Below are 19528 nucleotides of genomic sequence, written 5' to 3' on the forward strand. Positions count from 1 at the left end.
CACCGTTTTCGTTGTAGTTCTACCGGAAGATCCATTTGCTTTTTAAGACATGCCGAACGCTCGGCCGAGGAACAACATACCGTGATTTGTTTTCTCCTGTCTCCCTGCTCTGATCTCCCTTCAAATCCGCGTAAACGGCGGAGTGGCGCAGATGGGATCCGTTCCGTCATATACCGAAGAGGGGCCCCTTGATAACGCGGTCCGCCCCCAGGTAGGCCGTGTCTTTGAATGCGTGGCAGGTAAAAGAGGTCGTCGGGGCAGTACCGCTGGCGGTGTTGTTCCAGGAAGGTATATTCTTAGATCGTGTAAAGATCACTGATACACTGCAAATAAGTTTTCCTTATTTTCAGGTCTCCCTTCACGGTTGAGGGAAGCGAACGTGAGCTGGTCCTTCAGATTTTGGAGAAGGGCCCGTGGACGACGCCGTCCCCCCCCCCCCCCCCCCCCCCCGGATGGGCCCTGGCTTCGAATGCGCGGCCGACAAAAAGATCGTGGGGATCGCGGCAAGATTAAAAAAATAAAATTTGTAATATCCTCTTTATGGTCTTTCTCCATTTGGTTCCGTGAGGCGCTGACAGTGCTTGTTCCGCAATTTTTGGGTCTAGCAGGAAATCGCTTCTTTTTACTGCAAAGTACGAATAACTTTGCTTGAGCTCGGTGGCTAGCTGCTCGGAACGCCTGGGAAGCGCTAATTGCGGACCACGTTGACAGCATGAGCCAATGGCGACGTCAACATTTGGAGGGCACACGTCTGCAGTCGCTCGCACAACCTCCGAAGGTTCCACTAACGTTTTCGCTGGGTTTTCGCCTTCAATGCTATCAGAATCCAAGTGTAAATCCACGGCACCATCACTGAATCCAGGTTGAAAAGGTGGGGCCAGCGTGTTATTTCTGCCCTTGCACGGAAAGCAATCTTCGTCAAAGAAAACGTCATAGTTGACGAAGAAACCGTCGGTTTCCCTGTCTCACAAGTTGTACCCCTTTACGCCCTCGGGGTACCCGGCGAACATACATTCTACTGGCTTTGAGTCCAGTTTGGACGATCGACGCCGCTTGTTTATGGCCCAGGGATCTGCATCCAGATGCTCTTATATGGCAGCTACGGAATTCTTTGCCAAACCACAGCTGATCTGGCACCTGCCCGCCCACCGAGCTGGAGGAACGCGTATTTCGTACATTAACCGGAAGTTACAAGGGAGTCCGCCCAGAGTGTTTCGGGAATACCGAACTCTGTTTCCAGAGGTTTTACCATACATGTTTCATGAAGGAAATAGAGATGACGTCTTCATTCTGAAAAGGAGTTTGGCGAGTTTCTCAAGAACGTCGGCGTAACCAGGCCCAAGGCGGATCCCCGTATCTATTTCGACAACCCTCACCTTCCTTCCATCCCCTCTCCTTCCTCTGTTAGCTTGATCTCTTCGTCTCGTACCCCCTCCCTACGACATATACCTGGTGCCACTATTTTGAGCACGTAGACTGGTGCGGACTTCTTTTACTAATAAATGTCACTACAACCACCACCACCACCATCCCGTATGGCAACGTTCTCTCCGTTGATTTCATGAAAAACGAATGGCGTATTGTCATCAAGTAATACAAGGTGGTGGTGATGATGGTGAAAGGGCAAGTAATACAAAAAAAGCGTACGCCCCCGTTTTCAGCAAATCAGGGGAAAGAACGAGGTCACTGGGGATGATGGTTGACTACGTGCGTGCAATATGGTGAAGTTCATTTTTAAAGGTGTACCATGATCAACATTTATTTCAGTTCTCAAAAGTGGAAGGGCGTCTTCACTGCGTACCGCTAAGTGGCGTGAGAGGCGAACGCTTTTATTGTTAAGCTTCAACCACACCGGCAAAGTTGGATAACTAGCACTGATAATATGTAGCAGTGGAAAGTCTGCGACACAGCGTTTGCGACAGTCGTCGCACTGACAATGTTGATGTATCAGACCATGAAGGGGTTCTTTTTGTTTTTGGTGGCTTTCGGCGCTACCGCACTGGATCAGGCTGTTGGAGGCTGGCTGCTTCCCTGTTGAGTGACTCGGAGGTACGAAATGAAGTCAAGCTGTGGCTCGAGAGTCAGTGCGCTGTCTCTGTTGTTTCGCCAGAATGGTGGGAACAGACGAAGCTCGGAGCCGCGAGACTTTTCCGCCAGTGGCGGGCAAGACGTGCTCGTGAGAGCCGGGAGGAGATACAGCACCTCCGGCAAGTACTCTCTATCTTGCGTCACCCAGGTTCGAGGGGCTCTGGAAACGACGACGCTATTCAGGACGTACTCAGGAGGATCACCTCTTTGAAGTTACGTGCCTGGGACCAGTTCGCTGCTTCGCAGTCGGTCGACCGCTGGTCACGAGAAGCATGTTGCTCTCGTCTTCTTCTTGGCCGTTACTTTCGCCGCCCTCGAAACACTGTCGAGGAGCTACTGGCGAGTGATGGGTCAGTATTGACGGAGCCTGACTCCGTGCGGTCACTCTTTCGTGATCACTTTTCCGCCTTGTACGAGTTGGTGGTACCTCCTGATGCAGGACACCAGACTTTTTTTGCCAGAGCCCAAAGACTTCGTTCTGAGCACAGCCAGATTTACTCACGATGAGTATACGGCAGCTGTTAAGGCTTTGCGAGCTGGTAGGTCTCCCGGCTCCGATGGTCTCCCTGCTGAATTTTATAAGTGTTTCTGGGGATTACTTCGACGCCCCCTGACCGAGTTATTTAACAGCTGCTTGGCTGCCGGCCTCCTCTGCCCTTCCATGAGGCAGAGTATAGTGTCTATGCTTTGCAAAGATCCCACACGGAGTCGTGACCCTAATGCCTACCGACCGGTATCTCTTCTAAATACAGATTACAAGGTCATTTCTACCACAATTCTAAATCGAGTTTCTCCAGTCCTGGGTTCTGTCATCCCTGCTTCACAGGCCTGCGCCGTCCCTGGGCGGTCCCTTGTGCTTCACACTCAGGCTTTGCGAGACGCGATTTATTGGGCTCATAGTCGCCACCAGTCGGCAACGCTGGTGTCTTTTGACCAGAACAAAGCTTTTGACCGAGTGAACCACGAGTACATGTACCGGGTGTTGGGAGCTGTCGGTTTTGATCGTGCGGTGGTATCTTGGATAAGAGCTCACTTTGCTGAGGCCTTTGCCTGCATTGGAGTCAATGGGGGAATGTCTGATACCTTTTCCATCGCATCGGGGGTGCGACAAGGTTGTCCCTTATCTCCCGCTTTGTATGCATTGGTCTTTGGCCCGCTCGTGGAAGCTCTCGCAACCTCGCTTCGTACTCGCATGCTACAGCTTCCGGGTTCCGTAGCCCTTCCGTTGTTTGCATATGCAGATGACTTATCCTTAATCCTTAGCAGTGAGGACGCGATAGGTCAAGTGTTAGCCATCCTGGATGCCTACGGTAGAGCATCGAACGCGCGGATAATCAGGGATAAGAGTGCAGCGCTCTTTACCAATTCAGTCCCCTCCTGTGCGTCTCCATTCGGGATACCTGTTAAAACTGAATTACGCATACTGGGATACTATTTCAATAGTCGGGGAATCGCAGTATCATCGTGGATGCGCATTCACCAGCGTAGCATTCCCGTACTCCGTGAATTGAAGGGTGTGGTTCTTCCACTTACTTGTAAGGCCCGGGTAGCGGCGTCGTGGTTCTTAAGCAAGTATTGGTACCATGGTACCATATCGCTTCCGCCACGTCAGATCTTTCTTACTGTGACCCGTATTGCTTTTCAGTTCATATGGGGTAACAGTGTGGAATGGGTGTCGCGCGCGCGTCTGTACTAGTCGCGTGAGGTTGGCGGCTTGCGAGTGCCACATGTAAAAGTGAAGTGCCTTGCTTTAGGTATAAAGGCAATTTTTGATGCCCTGAGTGAGCCTAACCATTCTGCACACGACCTTTTGCACTACCTTCTTGGCCCCGAGATTCGTTTCTTTTGTTCCTTTCAGCAGAATAGGCCGCGCTCAGAGTTTACTGCTCCCCACTTAAAAGAGTACGTGTCATCAGTCCGTCGCCTCCGCGAGAGCCACGTGGACGCTGATTTTTCTACATGGTCAGTGAGGCGGTTCTATGTGTCCCTGCTGGGCTTACTTCCGGCACCCACGGGTGCACCGGAGCTATCTGTTCCGCGTCAGATCGCGTGGCGCTACGCTACTGCAGGATGGTTGGACTCTCGTCGTGCAAGTTTGCAGTGGAGACTTGCGCACGATGTCCTGCCGCTCAGGGATCGTTTGCATCGTTATGGTCTCACCTCGCCTCGATGTCCTTTCTCTTCTAGCCATGAAACTGCGCAGCACGCTTTTCATGAGTGTCTCGTTCCTGATGTTTTGTGGCACAGAGTTGAGGAGCTGTATGGGGTTCCACGGATTCGCTGGGGCACCATTCAAACGCTCCTTCAACCCCCCGTTCCAATCCGGGATAGACGACAGTTCATTCTCTTAGCCGTAGAGATAAATTACCAAGTGCGGATTGCACGCTGCATAGCAGTACACGGCGGTCGCGCTGGGGGGCCGTCACACGTTCTAAGCCTCGTTCGAGCGGGTGTTCGCAGAGTTTTACAGAGGGAGAGAGCAGTCCTTGGTGCTATGGAGTTCGGAAGACGCTGGCTACCTTCGTCTGTGCTATTCGAAGAAACGCATGGAAGGTACGTTGTTCACTACTAAGCGTTACTTTCTTTCGTGCCGTTATCCCGTACGCAACTCTCCGCAGCCTTGGTCTGTTGCATGGCGACGACAAGCACGAACAGCAATCCTTAACGTGACGTGATTTCACAAGCAGGAGTTGGCATTGCACCAGTTCTAGTTTTAGTCCTAGCTTGTTGAGATAGTTAATGGGAGCCAGTCCTTGTGACTGGTCTTCCGCCTCGATGCCAATACACAAGCGACACGCGACGCGCTGCAGAATTTGTCGCTGTCGCGTCTGGTCATGCCGCGACTTCCTGGTCCATTTGAGCAGCGACATTTCGTCACCGAGAAATGATGTTTTTGGAGAAGCAATGCTTATTTTATTCGAGCTAAGTTGTAAATTGCCATAAATATACCAAAAATAGTACTTCATTCGTCAAAACGAGGAGAAATTGTAATGAACGTGCTATGTAATATTCGCCGTAAGGGCCGTGTCCCATAGCTTTATGCGAGCAGCAGCAGCAAAGCAGCAGCGGTTCGGCAGCAGCAACACGGCAACATGGCAGCAGAGCAGTTTTCTGCTAGCAGCGTACGCAGTAGCAAAGCGCACGCAGTAGCTAAGCCTTTTAGTACACACACGTAGGAATGCCATTCTAGGTGAAAGGCTGATATGAGTGGGACATATTATGGATCTGTAGCTCACAAGTGGACTGTGAAATGATTGTGGTGGTGGTCTGAGCCTCATATTACCTAATTGACTCTTCGTTGATGTGTAGAAGTCTCGTGACATTCAACGTAGGTTCGTCCTTTCACACTGCTGTGCAGCATCTGCTGAGGTTGGAGACTCTTCTACAGGGTTTTGTCGTATTAATATCGCCTCGTTACTAGGATTCGATATTTTGATTTATTGTGACTGTCAAATGCGAACGTTGCTGCTAGTGAAATAAAGCTGTCTAACGAAAACGAAGGACTCTTCTGCTAGTCATCACTAGTTTCTGCCTCTTTTCATTAGGTAACGAGTTCATTGTCTATCTCTACCGAACCTTTTTGTAGCCTGAACAGTGTCTATCTCCTATCGAACCCTTTTCAAGAGTCAGTTTCATTTACAACAACCTAGCTCGCAAGTCGTCGACCCTCACAAGAAATGTGGTCGGTATGGTTTTCACACAACATGGACGTGAACGTAATTTGCTTGTACGTTACCAGGTCACGGGTTTTTAAGTACTTTCCAGAAAACAAGCGAACATTAGCTGCAACTCTGGTACACAACATATGTATTCTGTAGGTTCGGTCGAACACTTTATTGAACTTTATGAACTGAATTATGTCCTGAAAGCGCACTTCACGCAGTCCCGATGATTGAACACTCGCTCCAAACTACTGGCAATCACAAGCGTGTCCAGGTCTTCAGAAACAAATCACAGAACAACTAGACACAAACCTTCTGCCGTCACTCTCCGCCCTGCTAACCCTAAACACCGTCGAACGAAAACAATACCAACCAACCTCCTGATTGGCCTCCGAGACCGGCTGCTCAGGCTGCAGAGCAACAGGGCAGCACAGCAACCAAAAATTCGGATACGGGATAAGCAGGGAATTTCTGCAGCACGGCAGCGCTGCTGCTCTCGCCCAGAGCTATGGGACCGCTCGTGTCGCAGCAGCTCAGCTGCTCCGCTGCTGTTGCTCTGCTGCTGCTGCTCAAACCGAGGCTATGGGACCCCGCCTTAACGCAGTGGCGCTGCGGTTGAAGTACCCAACGCCCCGCCCACTTCTTCGTCTGCTAGTTTTGTTGGTTGCCCTCTCCACCCTCTCCCTTGCCCACGCGTTCAGTTCTTGTTTCACGCTGCCAAATCTAGCTGGTTTTGTCAAACAACAGGCAACGAACTCAGCGACATGCTACAAATATCTACTGGGAGTAGATGCAGAAAGATTGAGCCGCGAGAAAGCTTTTTTGACGCTCGTGTGGCGGCAGTGACGTCGATTTTGTCGCTTCTCACGTGTATCTGCCGCGTGTCGCTTGTTATGGGATTCGGGCTTTATGTCCAAGTGCTTGGCGCTTCAATCGTATTCTCTTTGAGGCGCTCCGTGCGCCAGGACACGCGGCCGCCACCAGGTGGTTCCTCGAAAGTCCCGAGCTTCGCCCCAGGGCGAAAGTACTCCCTGTGTTGTGGAATATTCTTCTACCCGAACGGGGAACTACTAGCGACCCAGAAGACAACCAGACTGTCTCGAACAGCTTTCGAAGCAAAAGTTCCAATCGCATGCAGGCCTCGCGCCTACCCGATCGTTTTCTTTTATTACAACTCGTTTTCCTCTTCAACACACCCACAAAATCCAACAATCTCCCCCGCAATGAGCAACAGATGCTCATAATCAGTCAACCAACTCGAGAGGAAATACAGCCTGAACTGGCCGCCGCAGTTCGAAGCCATTCGGTAACATTATCTTGCAAGATCGGACCGTGCCATCTCGCCCAGGAAACGTCTCAGTTATTCTGCACACTTTCCACATGTGCCTTGGCACCTTTTCGTCATGAAGCAGCACGATGTCGTCAACTCGCAAGTGATGACAGTCCGCATGTCGTGCTCGATGCGCTGATGCTAACTCTAGGAGATATTCTCTCCTCCACCTATTCCAAAATCTTTCAGTCACTTCGACCTGATACTTCCACCGTCGTTTCAGTTCCTCTGGTGTGGATGACATATTCTTGGCCGAGTTCAGTGAAGGAAGACTAGTCAGCTTTTGTCCGATTAAAAAGTGGGATGGTGTCAACGGCTGTGGCTCTCCAGCATCACTGAACGTGAAAGTCAGGGGTCGCGAATTGACTACTGCTTCAACTTCGCTGAGTACTGTTGTCAGTCCTTCGAAATGGAGGCTACTTCGTCCAAGCACCTTCCGCAGCGTTGTTTTCACCGTTCTTACCAGCCGCCCCACCAGGCGGCTCTCTCAGCAATGTATTTCCATTGTATCTTGTGGTTAGCGAAGTAGTCTTGAACGGTTTCGCTTTTCACCATTTTGACCATGAGCCTTAGGTCCTTCGCGGCTCGCTTAAAGGTCGTCGCATTATCGGAATAAAGCGTCGTCGGAGTTCCTCTTCTAGAAACGAAGCGTCTCAATGCCCACAGGAAAGCATCCGTCGACATGCTGGTGACAAGCTCAAGATGTACCGCGCGTGTTACGGCACATGTGAACAACGCTATATAGCACTTTTGGTCACGTCGTCTTTCTCGGTACAAAAGCGGTCCGGCGAAGTCAACGCCAGTCACGTCGAATGGCTTGCATTTGGTAACCCTGTCAGCCGGTAAAGGCGCTACTGGTGCAGATGCTGGCTTGCACGCTTGCTTTCGACAGGCTAAACATCTCTTGATAATCTTCTTTACCGCTTGACGTCCTCTGATTATCCAAAATCGTTCCCGTAACTGCCCTAGCGTGTCGCAAATCCCGCCGTGAAGCAACCGGAGATGTTCCTTCTCGATTAACAAAGAAGTGAAATGATGGTCGGCCGGTAGAAACAAGGGATGCTTGGTTGACTCTCTAGACTCGCTAAATTGTAGACGTCCTCCTACCCGAAGTACGTTGTAGTCATCTAGATACGGACTGAAATCGCGAATGGCAGATTTTCCGTCCAACGGCTGGGATGCCCTCAGCTTGTTGATTTCTTCTCCAAAAACTTCTCGTTGAACAGCTTTTATCCAGTGCTTCTCAGCATCGTCGATTTCCTTCGCGGTCAGGGGTCCAGTTTGGCTCTGTGATGCTCTTTTGGCGTTATTTTTAAAGCGCTTGACCCAAGCAGTCACACGAACCATCCGGAGGAAGGAACTGTAACGGTTAATGTCGAGGACTGGCACCAACTCCGATCCAGCGGTGATATGAAGCGCTGCTGAAGCTTTCTTTTCTTCTGCCTCTACTTCTCTCACTACTGGTGTCGAGTTTGTCGTCGGCCAGCTGTGCTTAGGGCTGCACAACCACTGAGGTCCGTTCCACCAGGTACGATTACCCGCTAGCGTTGATGGGAGCATACCTCGCGTCAACAGGTCCGCCGGGTTTTCTCTTCCTGGGCAATGGCGCCAGTTCTCGGGGCTAGACAATTGTTGCACCTCAATCACCCGATTTGACACGAACTGCTTCCATTTATCCGCACTGCTCTTAATCCACTGCAGTGCAACTGTCGAGTCCGTCCAGTAGTAGCTCTCGATTCCTTGAAGGTCCGTCGCCTCCTTTACGAAATGAGCTAGCCGTGCTCCGATTAGCGTTGCCATCAATTCTAACCTCGGCAACGAAAGTTTCTTGAGCGGTGCTACCCTCGCTTTAGAGATCACCAACGAACAACGTGGCTCCTCGCCAGGCTTGCTGCAAATCAAATAAATAACTGCGCCGTATGCCTTCGGGCTTGCGTCGCAAAATGTGTGTAAGGATTTCTTGACGCAGGCAAGCCTCACATCCTCTGCAAACTTTCTGGGAACAGACACGTGACGAATGTCCGGAAGCTGATTGCACCATTTGTCCCACCCTTTATAAAGGTCCTCCGGGATCCGCTCGTCCCACTCGATCCCAAGTCGCCACAATTCTTGAAAGAGTATTTTTACAGTTGTCGTCATCGGCGTCAGAAACCCGAAAGGGTCAAATATGCGTGCCACCGCCTGCAAGGCGAATCGCTTGTTGTCTCTTCGACTGTGTAGGAAATCGAGGAGCGACTGCATGTCAAATAGGAACTCGTCCTTCCCTGGCTTCCATGCCTCACCGAGCACTTTTTGCTGTGGCGTGCTTGACGTTTGTGCATGTATCTCTCCTTCAGCCTCCTCCGTCATGAACTCTTGGACATCCTTTACATTCGACGTCCACTTCCGAAGTCGCATTCCCGCAGTAGTCGTGATTTCCGATGCCTCTCTGCATGTACGTTTTGCTTCTTCGACATCATCTGCGCCCGTCACCAGGTCGTCCACATAAAAGTTCTCGCTAAGTATTCTGGCAGTGACAGGATACTGATCCATCATCCTCTTCAGGTGGTACCGGATCGTTGCCGCCAATAGAAAGGGGCTGGAAGTGGCTCCAAAGGGCACCCTCGTCATCCTCCAGGTGACCAGCTTTGGCAGTTCTTTGCCAGGTTGGGGAAGACTCTCGTACCAGATGAAACGAAGTGCGTTTCTGTCCTTTGTTGAAAGGGACACCTGCAAGAACGCCTTCTCTATGTCAGCTAGAATTGCAATGTTATACAATCGAAAGCGCAAAAGCAGCGTCGTGAGATCCGGATTCAAATTTGGGCCGGCTGATAGTGTGTCATTGAGCGAAAGCTGGTCCTCAGATCGGGATGAAGCGTCAAAGACTATTCTAAGCTTTGTCGTTATCCTGTCGTTCCGTATCACTGCTTGGTGAGGCATGTAGAAAACCGGTGCAGTTACGGTTTCGCTCTCTGTTACAACTTCGGCAAATCCTTTCTTCAAATACTCCCGAATGCCTGTGTCATATTCCTGGAGTAGACTCTGGTTTTTCATAAGACGGGCTGTGAGGCTGCGCAGTCTACTGAGTGCCATATCCTTGTTGTCTGCAAGTTTGTCAGCGTTTTGCTTCCACGGAAGGCTGACCTCATACCTCCCATTCTCGTATTTTACGGATTCTCCTAATCGTTGCATTACTTCGCCTTTGTCGCACAGCTCTGTCTTTGAGTCGGTGATACCGATGTGTTCGAGCTCCCAGAATGACCTCATCCTTTGGGATAGCTCCTCGTTGTTTTCGGTAACGACCACCCTCATGATGCCAACGATTGATGAACAAATTGCCGTTGAGGTTGTTGACGACACAGCAGGCTCTTGCAATGTCCACCCGAAAATTGTCTCCATTGCAACAAGCTTGTCGTCGAGTCGTCGTACGTTTCCGGTAACCACCTCCCAATAATAGTCACACCCAATAAGGAATCCTATTCCATTCTCGCATCGAGACCCCAATGGCGTTGTGTCTGCAATCTGCATGTCCTTGTTCCTCAGATGCCTGTTGATTATGTCTGGTGGAGCTTGCATCAAATCGGAGCAAATATGTGGTACTTCCAGTGCTTCCACACGTATCTGCCTTCGGTCATATTGGCTCCTTAGCCACAGCTCTACTCTCTTACATTTGCTATGACCCTTGGATGTTACGTCCCCGAAGGTGAAGATGCTCAAATCTTCCTCATCGAGTACCCTCAAACGTAGCTTCTCAGAAATGTCACGACGTATGAACGTTCGCTGGCTTCCGCCGTCTAGCATCATCCGAACAAGAAGACGGGTCCGTTCACCTTCTGCCCACGCCTGTGCTGTCTGTAGAATAATTCGTTGTGGAGCGCACCGCGCGTGGTCCTTTACTTTCAGTGAAGACTGTAACGTTGCTTCTGCTGATGACTGGTCTCTATCTTCTTTCTGTCTTGCTTCGCACATGGATGACGCATGCCTCCCGCTGCACTTTGAACATTTCATCCATCTCATGCTTCTGCAGAATCGTGACGTGTGGTTACGCATGGTGCAACGGAAACATCTATTTTCCTTCTTCAATAAACCCTTGCGCTCGGAGACGGGCATTGATGAATTGCAATCCGCAGATGCGTGGTCTTCATTGGAACAGAAGATGCCTTTGTGTTCATCAAGACGGCCGGGTTGAGCGCCTGATGCAAGTACTGAGGCGGAAGGAGGCGGAGGATATCGGTTTCCACTCCGGCGCTCTGGACGAGGGCTATGCTGCTGTCCTCTTTCACGAGTCTCCACTTCCTTCTTTAGAAAGTCGATGAACAGCTCTAGCTCCCCGTCGGCGTTCTCCGAGGTTGTAGAATGCTTGCGGATGAATTCCAAGTTTAACTCCGATGGGACAGCTCTTCTGAGTACGCTAAGGAGAAGGACACCGTAGGTTTTCGAGCTAACTCCTAAGGCTTCGAGACTTCGTACGCCGGTTTGAAGCTCATCGAACATTGCTCGTAACTTCTGTACGTTGGTTACGTCATGAACACGTTTTATGTGCAGGAGACGAGACATATGGTCGTCAATAATAAGATTATTGCTTCCAAATCTTTCCTTCAAGATGTCTGTTGCAATGGGATAATTCTCTTCAGTCATCTGGAGCCCCTCGATAGCCGATGCCGCTTTGCCCGTAATGTAACTCTTGAGGTACTTGAACTTGTCAATGCTCGAGAGTCCAGTATTCTGGTCTATCGTCGAAACGAACTGATTCCAGAAGGACTGCCAAGATCGAATATCGCCGTTGAACTTCGGAATCTCCAGCTTTGGAAGCTTCACTGTGGCAGGAGTCCTTCCAATGGGAGCCGACGGTGCCACTGAAGATGGCACTACGGTAATCTGTCTCATCGCTCCTGTGGTCGCTGTCCTGCGGTCCACTCTAGTCCTTGTTACGACAATCCGCTCCTGATACGTTGCTGAACCTTCCACCTCGTCGTCCAGGTCATCGATGCTGATTAGGCTTTCGATTTCCAAGTCCAACTTCTGTAGTTCTTTCTCTTTGAACTTCAAGACTTCCACCTTTTCCTCAAACGCACCGACTGGCGTTGTCTCCGTGGTCAACATCACATCAAGTTCGTTCATTACTTTCGTCGCAGCTCTACGTACCACGGCTCTCTTTTTCTTCAGTCGATCAATAGCTGAATCTGAACAGTCCTCTCTAGAAGCTTCGGGTTCCATGCTGAAGGGCGAGAATAAATCCCGGGTTTCGGCACCAAAAATTCTGTTGTGGAATATTCTTCTACCCGAACGGGGAACTACTAGCGACCCAGAAGACAACCAGACTGTCTCGAACAGCTTTCGAAGCAAAAGTTCCAATCGCATGCAGGCCTCGCGCCTACCCGATCGTTTTCTTTTATTACAACTCGTTTTCCTCTTCAACACACCCACAAAATCCAACACCCTGCTTATTTTTGTGCTTGTGTTGCTGTGGTGCGGCGCTTGCGTGTCGAATGCCCAGATGAAGACATTTCCTTGTGGAGCGTCCGTGATTTCTACGCCGCCTACAAGGAAATGCGACCGGGTCCCGCAAGGCCAGCAGTGCAAACGAAATTCGCCTGGCGGCGTATCACTGCTGGCTGGCTTGATGCACGGCGCGCTAGCCTCCAGTGGAAGCTGGCCCATGGTGTCCTCCCACTGCGTGAACGTTTGCACCGTTTTCGGATATGTCGCACGGACGGTTGTCCGTCTTGTGGCGTGTCTGAGACAGCAGAACATTGTTTTTTGCAATGCCATATTGCACTTTTACTGTGGAGTAGGGCGGCGCTAATATTTGGGCTCTCAGCAGTTGATTGGGCCACCGTAAGGTACCTGGAGCCGTTGCCGGCCGCACGCGCAGAGCGGAAGCAACTAGCATTGCTGATTTCGGAAATGAACTTGCAAATTTGGATTCGCCGGTGCCGGCTGTCCTTTGGTGGCCCAGATGTTGGGAGCTTGGCTATTTTTCAGGCAGTGAGTGCCGGGCTCCGTGCACATATCCGTGAGCAGTCATTATTTGGGTCTGTGGAGTGCTGTCGCCGCTGGCTTACAGCGACACGGCTCTTTGATCATGGTCAAGGTGAGTGGCATATCAAGTTCTAGTAAGCCCACTAGGACTGGGACTAGGACTAGGGACTAGTACTGCTCCCACGTAGGGACTCTTCCGGAGTTTCAGGATTGTTCGCAGGGTATGGCACGTACAAAAAGCAATCTTCCTTTGGAGCGTTGTTATCTGGTATGTAAGATAGAGTTTGTGTAAAAGAGACTACCTCCATAGGTAGTTATCTTGCTTGATGACAATACACACATATCCAGGATGATGCCAATACATATATGCGTTATGTCCCAGCTTCGTGTCCCCACCTTAAATGTGCGTGGGTTTTGCAAACAGGCCAAACAGTTGGAAGTTCTCAGCTGGGCGAAATTGGCCCACGTTGATATTCTACTGCTGCAAGAAACCAGGTCATTATCCGGAAGGTCCATCCAAATTCTAGAAACTTCACAGGTGTCAAGGCATTCTTCAGCTGTGGCTCGCCTCAGCGGGCTAGCACCGGCATTCTAATATTTCCGTCTTTTCGGGGCTCGATCCGGTGGTTTGACATTGATACGGATGGGAGGGTGGTATCTTTGGAGCTTCAGCTTGACGGCAAATCATTTCGTATTGTAAATGTTTATGCGCCTGTACCTCGTAGTGAGCGATCGGACTTCTTCCGTTGATTAGACACTTTTCTTTTTGGCAGGCAAAACTTGATACTTGCTGGTGATTTTAACTGGACGATCGACCGCCAACACGGTAGACATGCGTGCAGAGAGCTCGAACGCCTTGTAAGCGCCATTGGGTTAACGGACGCCTGGTCTCACGTTCATGGCGACAGATACGAATTCACTTGGGTGAACTCCCGTGGCAATCACAGTGGGCTGGATCGCTTCTATGTGTCTCCGGGAATGCTAAATTCTTTCTCTGGGTGCAACACGAAACCGGCCGGGGACCTCACTGATCATCATGGAGACGTTTTATCTTTGTCAGGGCTGAAGAATTTTTGCACCGGTTGCTGCCTTTGGCGATTAAACCTGTCTCTGCTAGACGACCACGAAATTAAAGAAGATATGCAACATTGGCTGTCGGAACAATGTTCCGCACCCGATTTTGGGCCCGATCACTGGGAGGCCTTGGAGCTGGGAGCCGCTGATCGCTTTAGATATTGGAGAAGACGGCCCGCGCATGAACACCGGGAGTGTAGAGACGTACTCAGGCAGGTCTTGGCTATTCTACGCCACCCTGGCTCTCGCAGCATCTGATATAGCGGATGTGCAGAGGCGCCTGATGGCCTTGAGAATGCGCACCTGGCGCAATTTCGCCGCGCAGCGAAACGTCGAACGCTGGTGTCGGGAAGCATACTGCTCCCGCTTACTCCTCCGGCGCTATGTGCCAGCAATCCCGGCCTCGGATATCGCCGTTGTCCGGTCAGCTGACGGCTCACTTCTCACACAACGTGATGACATTCGAGCTGCAATGCGTGAGCATTGCGCGGCCCTTTATCAAGAGTGATCATCCAACGAGCCGGTGGTTAGCCCAGAGTGCCCACTCCCGGTGAAACAAATGGAGTTCGCAGACTCAGGGCCGCTCACGCAAAATGAACTTTTTGCCGCTGTTTCGTCAATACCGAACGGGAAGTGCCCAGGCATTGATGGCCTCTCAGTCGAGTTCTACAAACGTTTCTGGAGGGTAATTGGCGGTGCTTTAACTCGTATAGGTAATCAATGCTTCTCGGGAGGCATGCTCTGCAATAAGGGGAGAAGTCGACTTATCCCCTTTTTACTATTTTTGCTGCAATGACATCTACATACCAGTATGCACCTGCCAATGAAAATTTGGGGTCTTATTGCTATTTGTTGGCCCGCTACAGCATGGCAAAAACCAGGAAATACATGTGTATCAATGGGACGGACAATCAAATCAGGCCCCTTTTCTCCGTTTGAGATTTTTCGACTTATCCTCTTATTGCATACAGAGGTTCAATTGTCCTTTTCTGCAAAGACGCGTCAAGAAAGCAGGACTCGGATGCGTATCGCCCCATAACACTTTTCACTTTAGACTAGAAAATTCGAGCAAAGACGCTTCTCCTACGTGTTTCGCCGCAGTTCGAGAAGGTCTTGCACCCATGTCAAGCCTGTTCGGTCTCTGGCAGGTCATCGGTCTTCCACAGAATGGCCATCCGTGACACCATCCAGTGGTTAAACCTGAGACAGCTAACAGCGGTGTTGGCCTCGTTCGACCAGGCAAAAGCTTTTGACAGAGTGCGTCATTCGTATCTGTTTTCCATGCTTACAGCTTAGGGATTTCATGAAGCGTGGATTCGCTTTGTGGAAGTGTTGTACCGGGGTGCGAAAAGCCTGCTCTCCGTTGTTGGTGGTCTATCGCGTCCGATTGAGGTTACGCGCGGTGTGCGCCAGGGCTGTCCTTTTTCTCCTGTATTGTACGCTGTTGCAATCAACCCGCTCATGGTTCGTTTAAGCTCCCACCCTATCCTTCTCAGATTGCCTGGTGGTTGCCCCCCCCCCCCCCCGTTTTCGCATATGCAGATGATATCTCTGTCATGCTGCCAGGGGAAGCTTGCCTTGAACCTCTGCTGGCTTTCGACGATTATGGTAAAGTGTCTGGCGCACAACTCAACACGTCTAAGAGCGGTGCCCTCTACATTAATACAGATCCTTCCCGCGTCGCCCCCTATGGCGTACCCTCAAAGCCTCAAGTCAAAATCCTCGGTGTTGTCTTCGATGGTAGCGGGATATCTCGTGTAAACTGGCCTACAGTGTTTAAACGCTACTCCGCTGTTCTCCGTGAATTCAAATCTGTAGACCTGCCCCTCACTTTCCGTGCCCGTTTACTGGCCTCTTGGTACTACAGCCGTCTGTGGTTCCTCGCCGCCGTATGTCTGCCACCTACAGTCATTCGGGTCGCCATACCTCGCAACGCGTTCCGTTTCCTGTGGGCTGATTCAGTTGAATGGGTGAGGAGGTCACAGCTGTATCTCACGCGTGATCAGGGCGGTTTGGGCGTGCCGGCTATCACGGAGCACTCTCTAGCACTGCAGATCCGGGCTCTCTTTGAGGCGCTTCACAATCCTGATCATCCAGCGTGCGCTTTGGTGCACTATTTCCTCGGTCATGCCGTCCGGCGGTTCACTGATATCACTGACAGCCGTCCCAGAGCAGAAGTTCCCTCCCCTTATTTCACAGCTTGCATAGCTGCCGTCACAAACGTACGCGAGATGTCCCTAGACGCTGACGGCTCTCTTTGGGAAGCCAAGGATTTCGACGGCGCGCTCATGGAGGCGGTGCTGATTCCCTCCCTGCCTGGTGCCGTGTGTAGTCCTTCCGAGAGCGCCTGGCGACGTATCACGGCTGGCTGGTTGGACGCTAGTCGAGCGAGTCTCCAATGGAAGCTGGCTCATGGTGTTCTCCCGCTTCGTAAACGTTTACACCGCATCCATATTTGTCGCACGGATCACTGCCCGTCTTGTGGCATCTCGGAGTCACCAGAGCACTGCTTCCTTCACTGCCAGATTCCGCTGCTCCTGTGGAGCAGAGCGGCTGTTGCATTTGACCTTCCAAAAGTCGAATGGGCCACTGTAAGGTTCATGGAACCGTTGCCGGTTGCAGCAAGGGATCGGAAACATCTGATTTGATTGCGGAAATAAATGTCCAAATTCGGATACGCTGGTGCCGGTTAGCCTTCGGTAGCCCCGACTGCGGGAGTTTAGGTCTGTGTCAGCCAGTTCGTACTGGACAGCGGGCGCTGATCACCACGGAGCACGAAGTGCTCGGCCCAGTCGTATGCTCCCGTCGCTGGCTCTGCTCCACTCGCATCTTCCGCTATGATCAGGGTGGGTGCCACATTCTGTTCTAGCCAGTTTGATAGACTTGTACTGTCCTCCGTCGTGACCCTCCCGTACATCATGGATTGTTCGCACGGTATGGCCAGTACAAACAGCAACCACACTTATGAGCATTGTTATCCTGCATTTCAGCATAGTACGCGTATAATGTTCCTGTTCGTGTAAAGGAGCCTACCCCCATAGGTAGCTCTCCTGCTTGATGTCAATACAAGACTTTCTTTGCTCTTTGTCGTCGGGGCAGTACTGTTTGCGGTGCTGTTCTGGTAAGACCTTTTCTTAGGTCTTTGCTCTTTTACCGATGCTCATCTCATAGAGTCAACAATACAACAATTTTTAACTATAATTCTAGACCTGTTCGAGCCAAGGCAGGTCATCGGTCCTCCATATGATGGCCGTTCGTGACTCCATCCAGTGGTTAAACCTGGGAAAGCTAACAACGGTGCTGGCCTCGTTCGACCAGGCAAAAGCTTTTGACAGACTGCGTCACTGGCATCTGTTTCTTTCACTCACTCACTCACTCACTTTCTTACTTACTTACTTACTTACTTACTTCGATTCATAACTGCCCATTGCAGTTCAACTGCATTATCGTTTCACTACCGTAGGTTTTAATCATGACTGGCTTGCGTGATCCTCAGCAGCTCAGGTTCTAGGGCTAGAGCCTGCTTTATCTCGGGAAGTTGTTGGGCTTGTGAGAGACACAAGAATAGCCTTAAACGCTGCCAGGAGAAAAGGAATGGTCAAGAGGTCCAAGAGACCTGTTGTCGGTGGAACCCTTGTGTCTGGCCGAGGGATGAGTTTTCATGGTGGCACTGGTGGCGGGGTAGGCTTGTAACCTCTCAACATACTCTTTTAGTAGACCAAACACTTGGAGGCGGTGGACACAATTCTGCTAGAGGTGGGCGTGTGGTCTTTCGTGCTTGCCTCATTTAGCTGGCACCTGTGGCAGCTGAGGGAAGTTTTCATACATTGGCGGTGCTCGCAGGGGCTGCTCTCTTTCGTTGAGCCTTATTTTGTAACAGTATTGTCATGAAGGCGGAGGTGGTAGAGGCTCTTCTTTCGTTTGTTGAGTGTTTTGTTTTGTTTCTTTTGTTGCTTTGTTTTCTAAGAGTATTGTCCTGAAGTAAGAAAAAAAGCGTACGACCACGTTGTCCCTCCGTGGTTTCACCTCATGCGCCACTTTGAACAAGAACGAATTTATTTTTCCCTCTAACCAGCAACTATGTATTCTTTTCCAACTTGCCGCTCTTATTGTAGGTGGATATTTTCCGATTTCTTTCCCTCTCAGATCTCTGCATAATTGTGCGACTGAGCTTCCGCTGTAGCCTTCTCTGTTGTTTAACCTTTCAAATGTAGCAGTGTGTGCATCCCTGCTTCATAAATTACTGGCTGCCATTCCGACATTCGACTTCTGTGATCAATCCCATGTTGATCAAAATGTCTTACGTTTATTCCCAGCCAAACTTTTGCTGCCTGCTCGCCGATGTGCTTCCCGTCCAACACCCTATATATTCCATGTAAAGCATATGCTTGTGATAATTGCTTCGCAGCAGCAATCTGTAGGCCCCCCAACTTCAATAGGCAGCGTCATTTTCTCTTGCGCTACCCACTGCGTTTTCCCATCCCCAATAACCTGAAAGCAGATTTTCTCAGTTCTACGGCATACTTCAGGAGAACGGCATGTGACAGAAAACAGGTATCCACATCTCAGTATCGTAATTCTTTGAAAATCTGCGCTCGAGCTGTAAGTCGGATTCCTGGGTCCCCCAACAAAGTCTTCCTTCAAACCAATATTGTCATCAACCGTAATATTGTCAGCTGTATTGTCATCAAGAAGGAGAGCTACCTGTAGAGGTAGCCTCCTACACACGCTGAGGTATACGGTCGTCCTGATAAGGTTTTATTCACAGTGATTCACAGCTGTCACAGATTAGAAATCAATCGCCAGTGAAAAAGACGGGCCCTTGTATTGTCATCAAGCAGGAGAGCTAGCTACCTATGGAGGTAGGCTCCTTTACACTAGACGCGCACTATGCTGAAAGGCAGGATAACGACGCTCCTAGGGGAGATTGCTGTTGGTGCCGGCCATACCATGCGAACAATCCATCATATACGGGAGAGTCGCGGCGGAGGACAGTACAGGTCTAGCAAAGTGGCTAGAGCAGAATGTGCTACTCACCCTGATCATAGCGGAAGATGCGAGTGGAGCAGATCCAGCGACAGTAGCACTCGACTAAGCCGAGCACTGCCTGTTCTCTGGTGATCAGCGCCCGTAGTCCAGAACGAACTGCCTGAAACAAACCTACGCTCCCACAGTCGGGGCCACCGAAGGCCATCCGGCACCGACGTATCCAAATTTGGAAATTTATTTCCGCAATCAAACGCGCCAAATGTTTCCGATCCCTTGCTGCAAGCGGCAACGGTTCCATGAACCTTACAGTGTCCCATTCGAATTTTGGAAGGTCAAACACAACAGCCGCTCTGCTCCACTGGAGCAGCGGAATATGGCACTGAAGGAAGCAGTGCTCTGGCGACTCCGAGATGCCATAAGACGG

General features: G+C 50.6%; 1 protein-coding gene across 1 annotated transcript; it reads right to left on the reverse strand.

Annotated features, from left to right (window-relative positions):
* Nucleotides 1–7539: 7539 nt before the first annotated feature.
* LOC135374405 (uncharacterized) lies at nt 7540–12276 on the reverse strand. The gene has a single exon (XM_064607369.1). It carries the CDS (start codon nt 12274–12276, stop codon nt 7540–7542), a length of 4737 nt encoding a protein of 1578 aa, XP_064463439.1.
* Between the last annotated feature and the right edge of the window lie 7252 nt (nt 12277–19528).

The sequence above is a fragment of the Ornithodoros turicata genome, unplaced genomic scaffold (genome assembly GCF_037126465.1).
Source record: "Ornithodoros turicata isolate Travis unplaced genomic scaffold, ASM3712646v1 Chromosome56, whole genome shotgun sequence".
Lineage (NCBI taxonomy): Eukaryota > Metazoa > Arthropoda > Arachnida > Ixodida > Argasidae > Ornithodoros > Ornithodoros turicata.

What these genes read in the sequence shown, in the direction of transcription:
- LOC135374405 (XM_064607369.1), bottom strand. Translation starts at nt 12,276, where the DNA reads ATGGAACCCGAAGCTTCTAGAGAGGACTGTTCAGATTCAGCTATTGAT.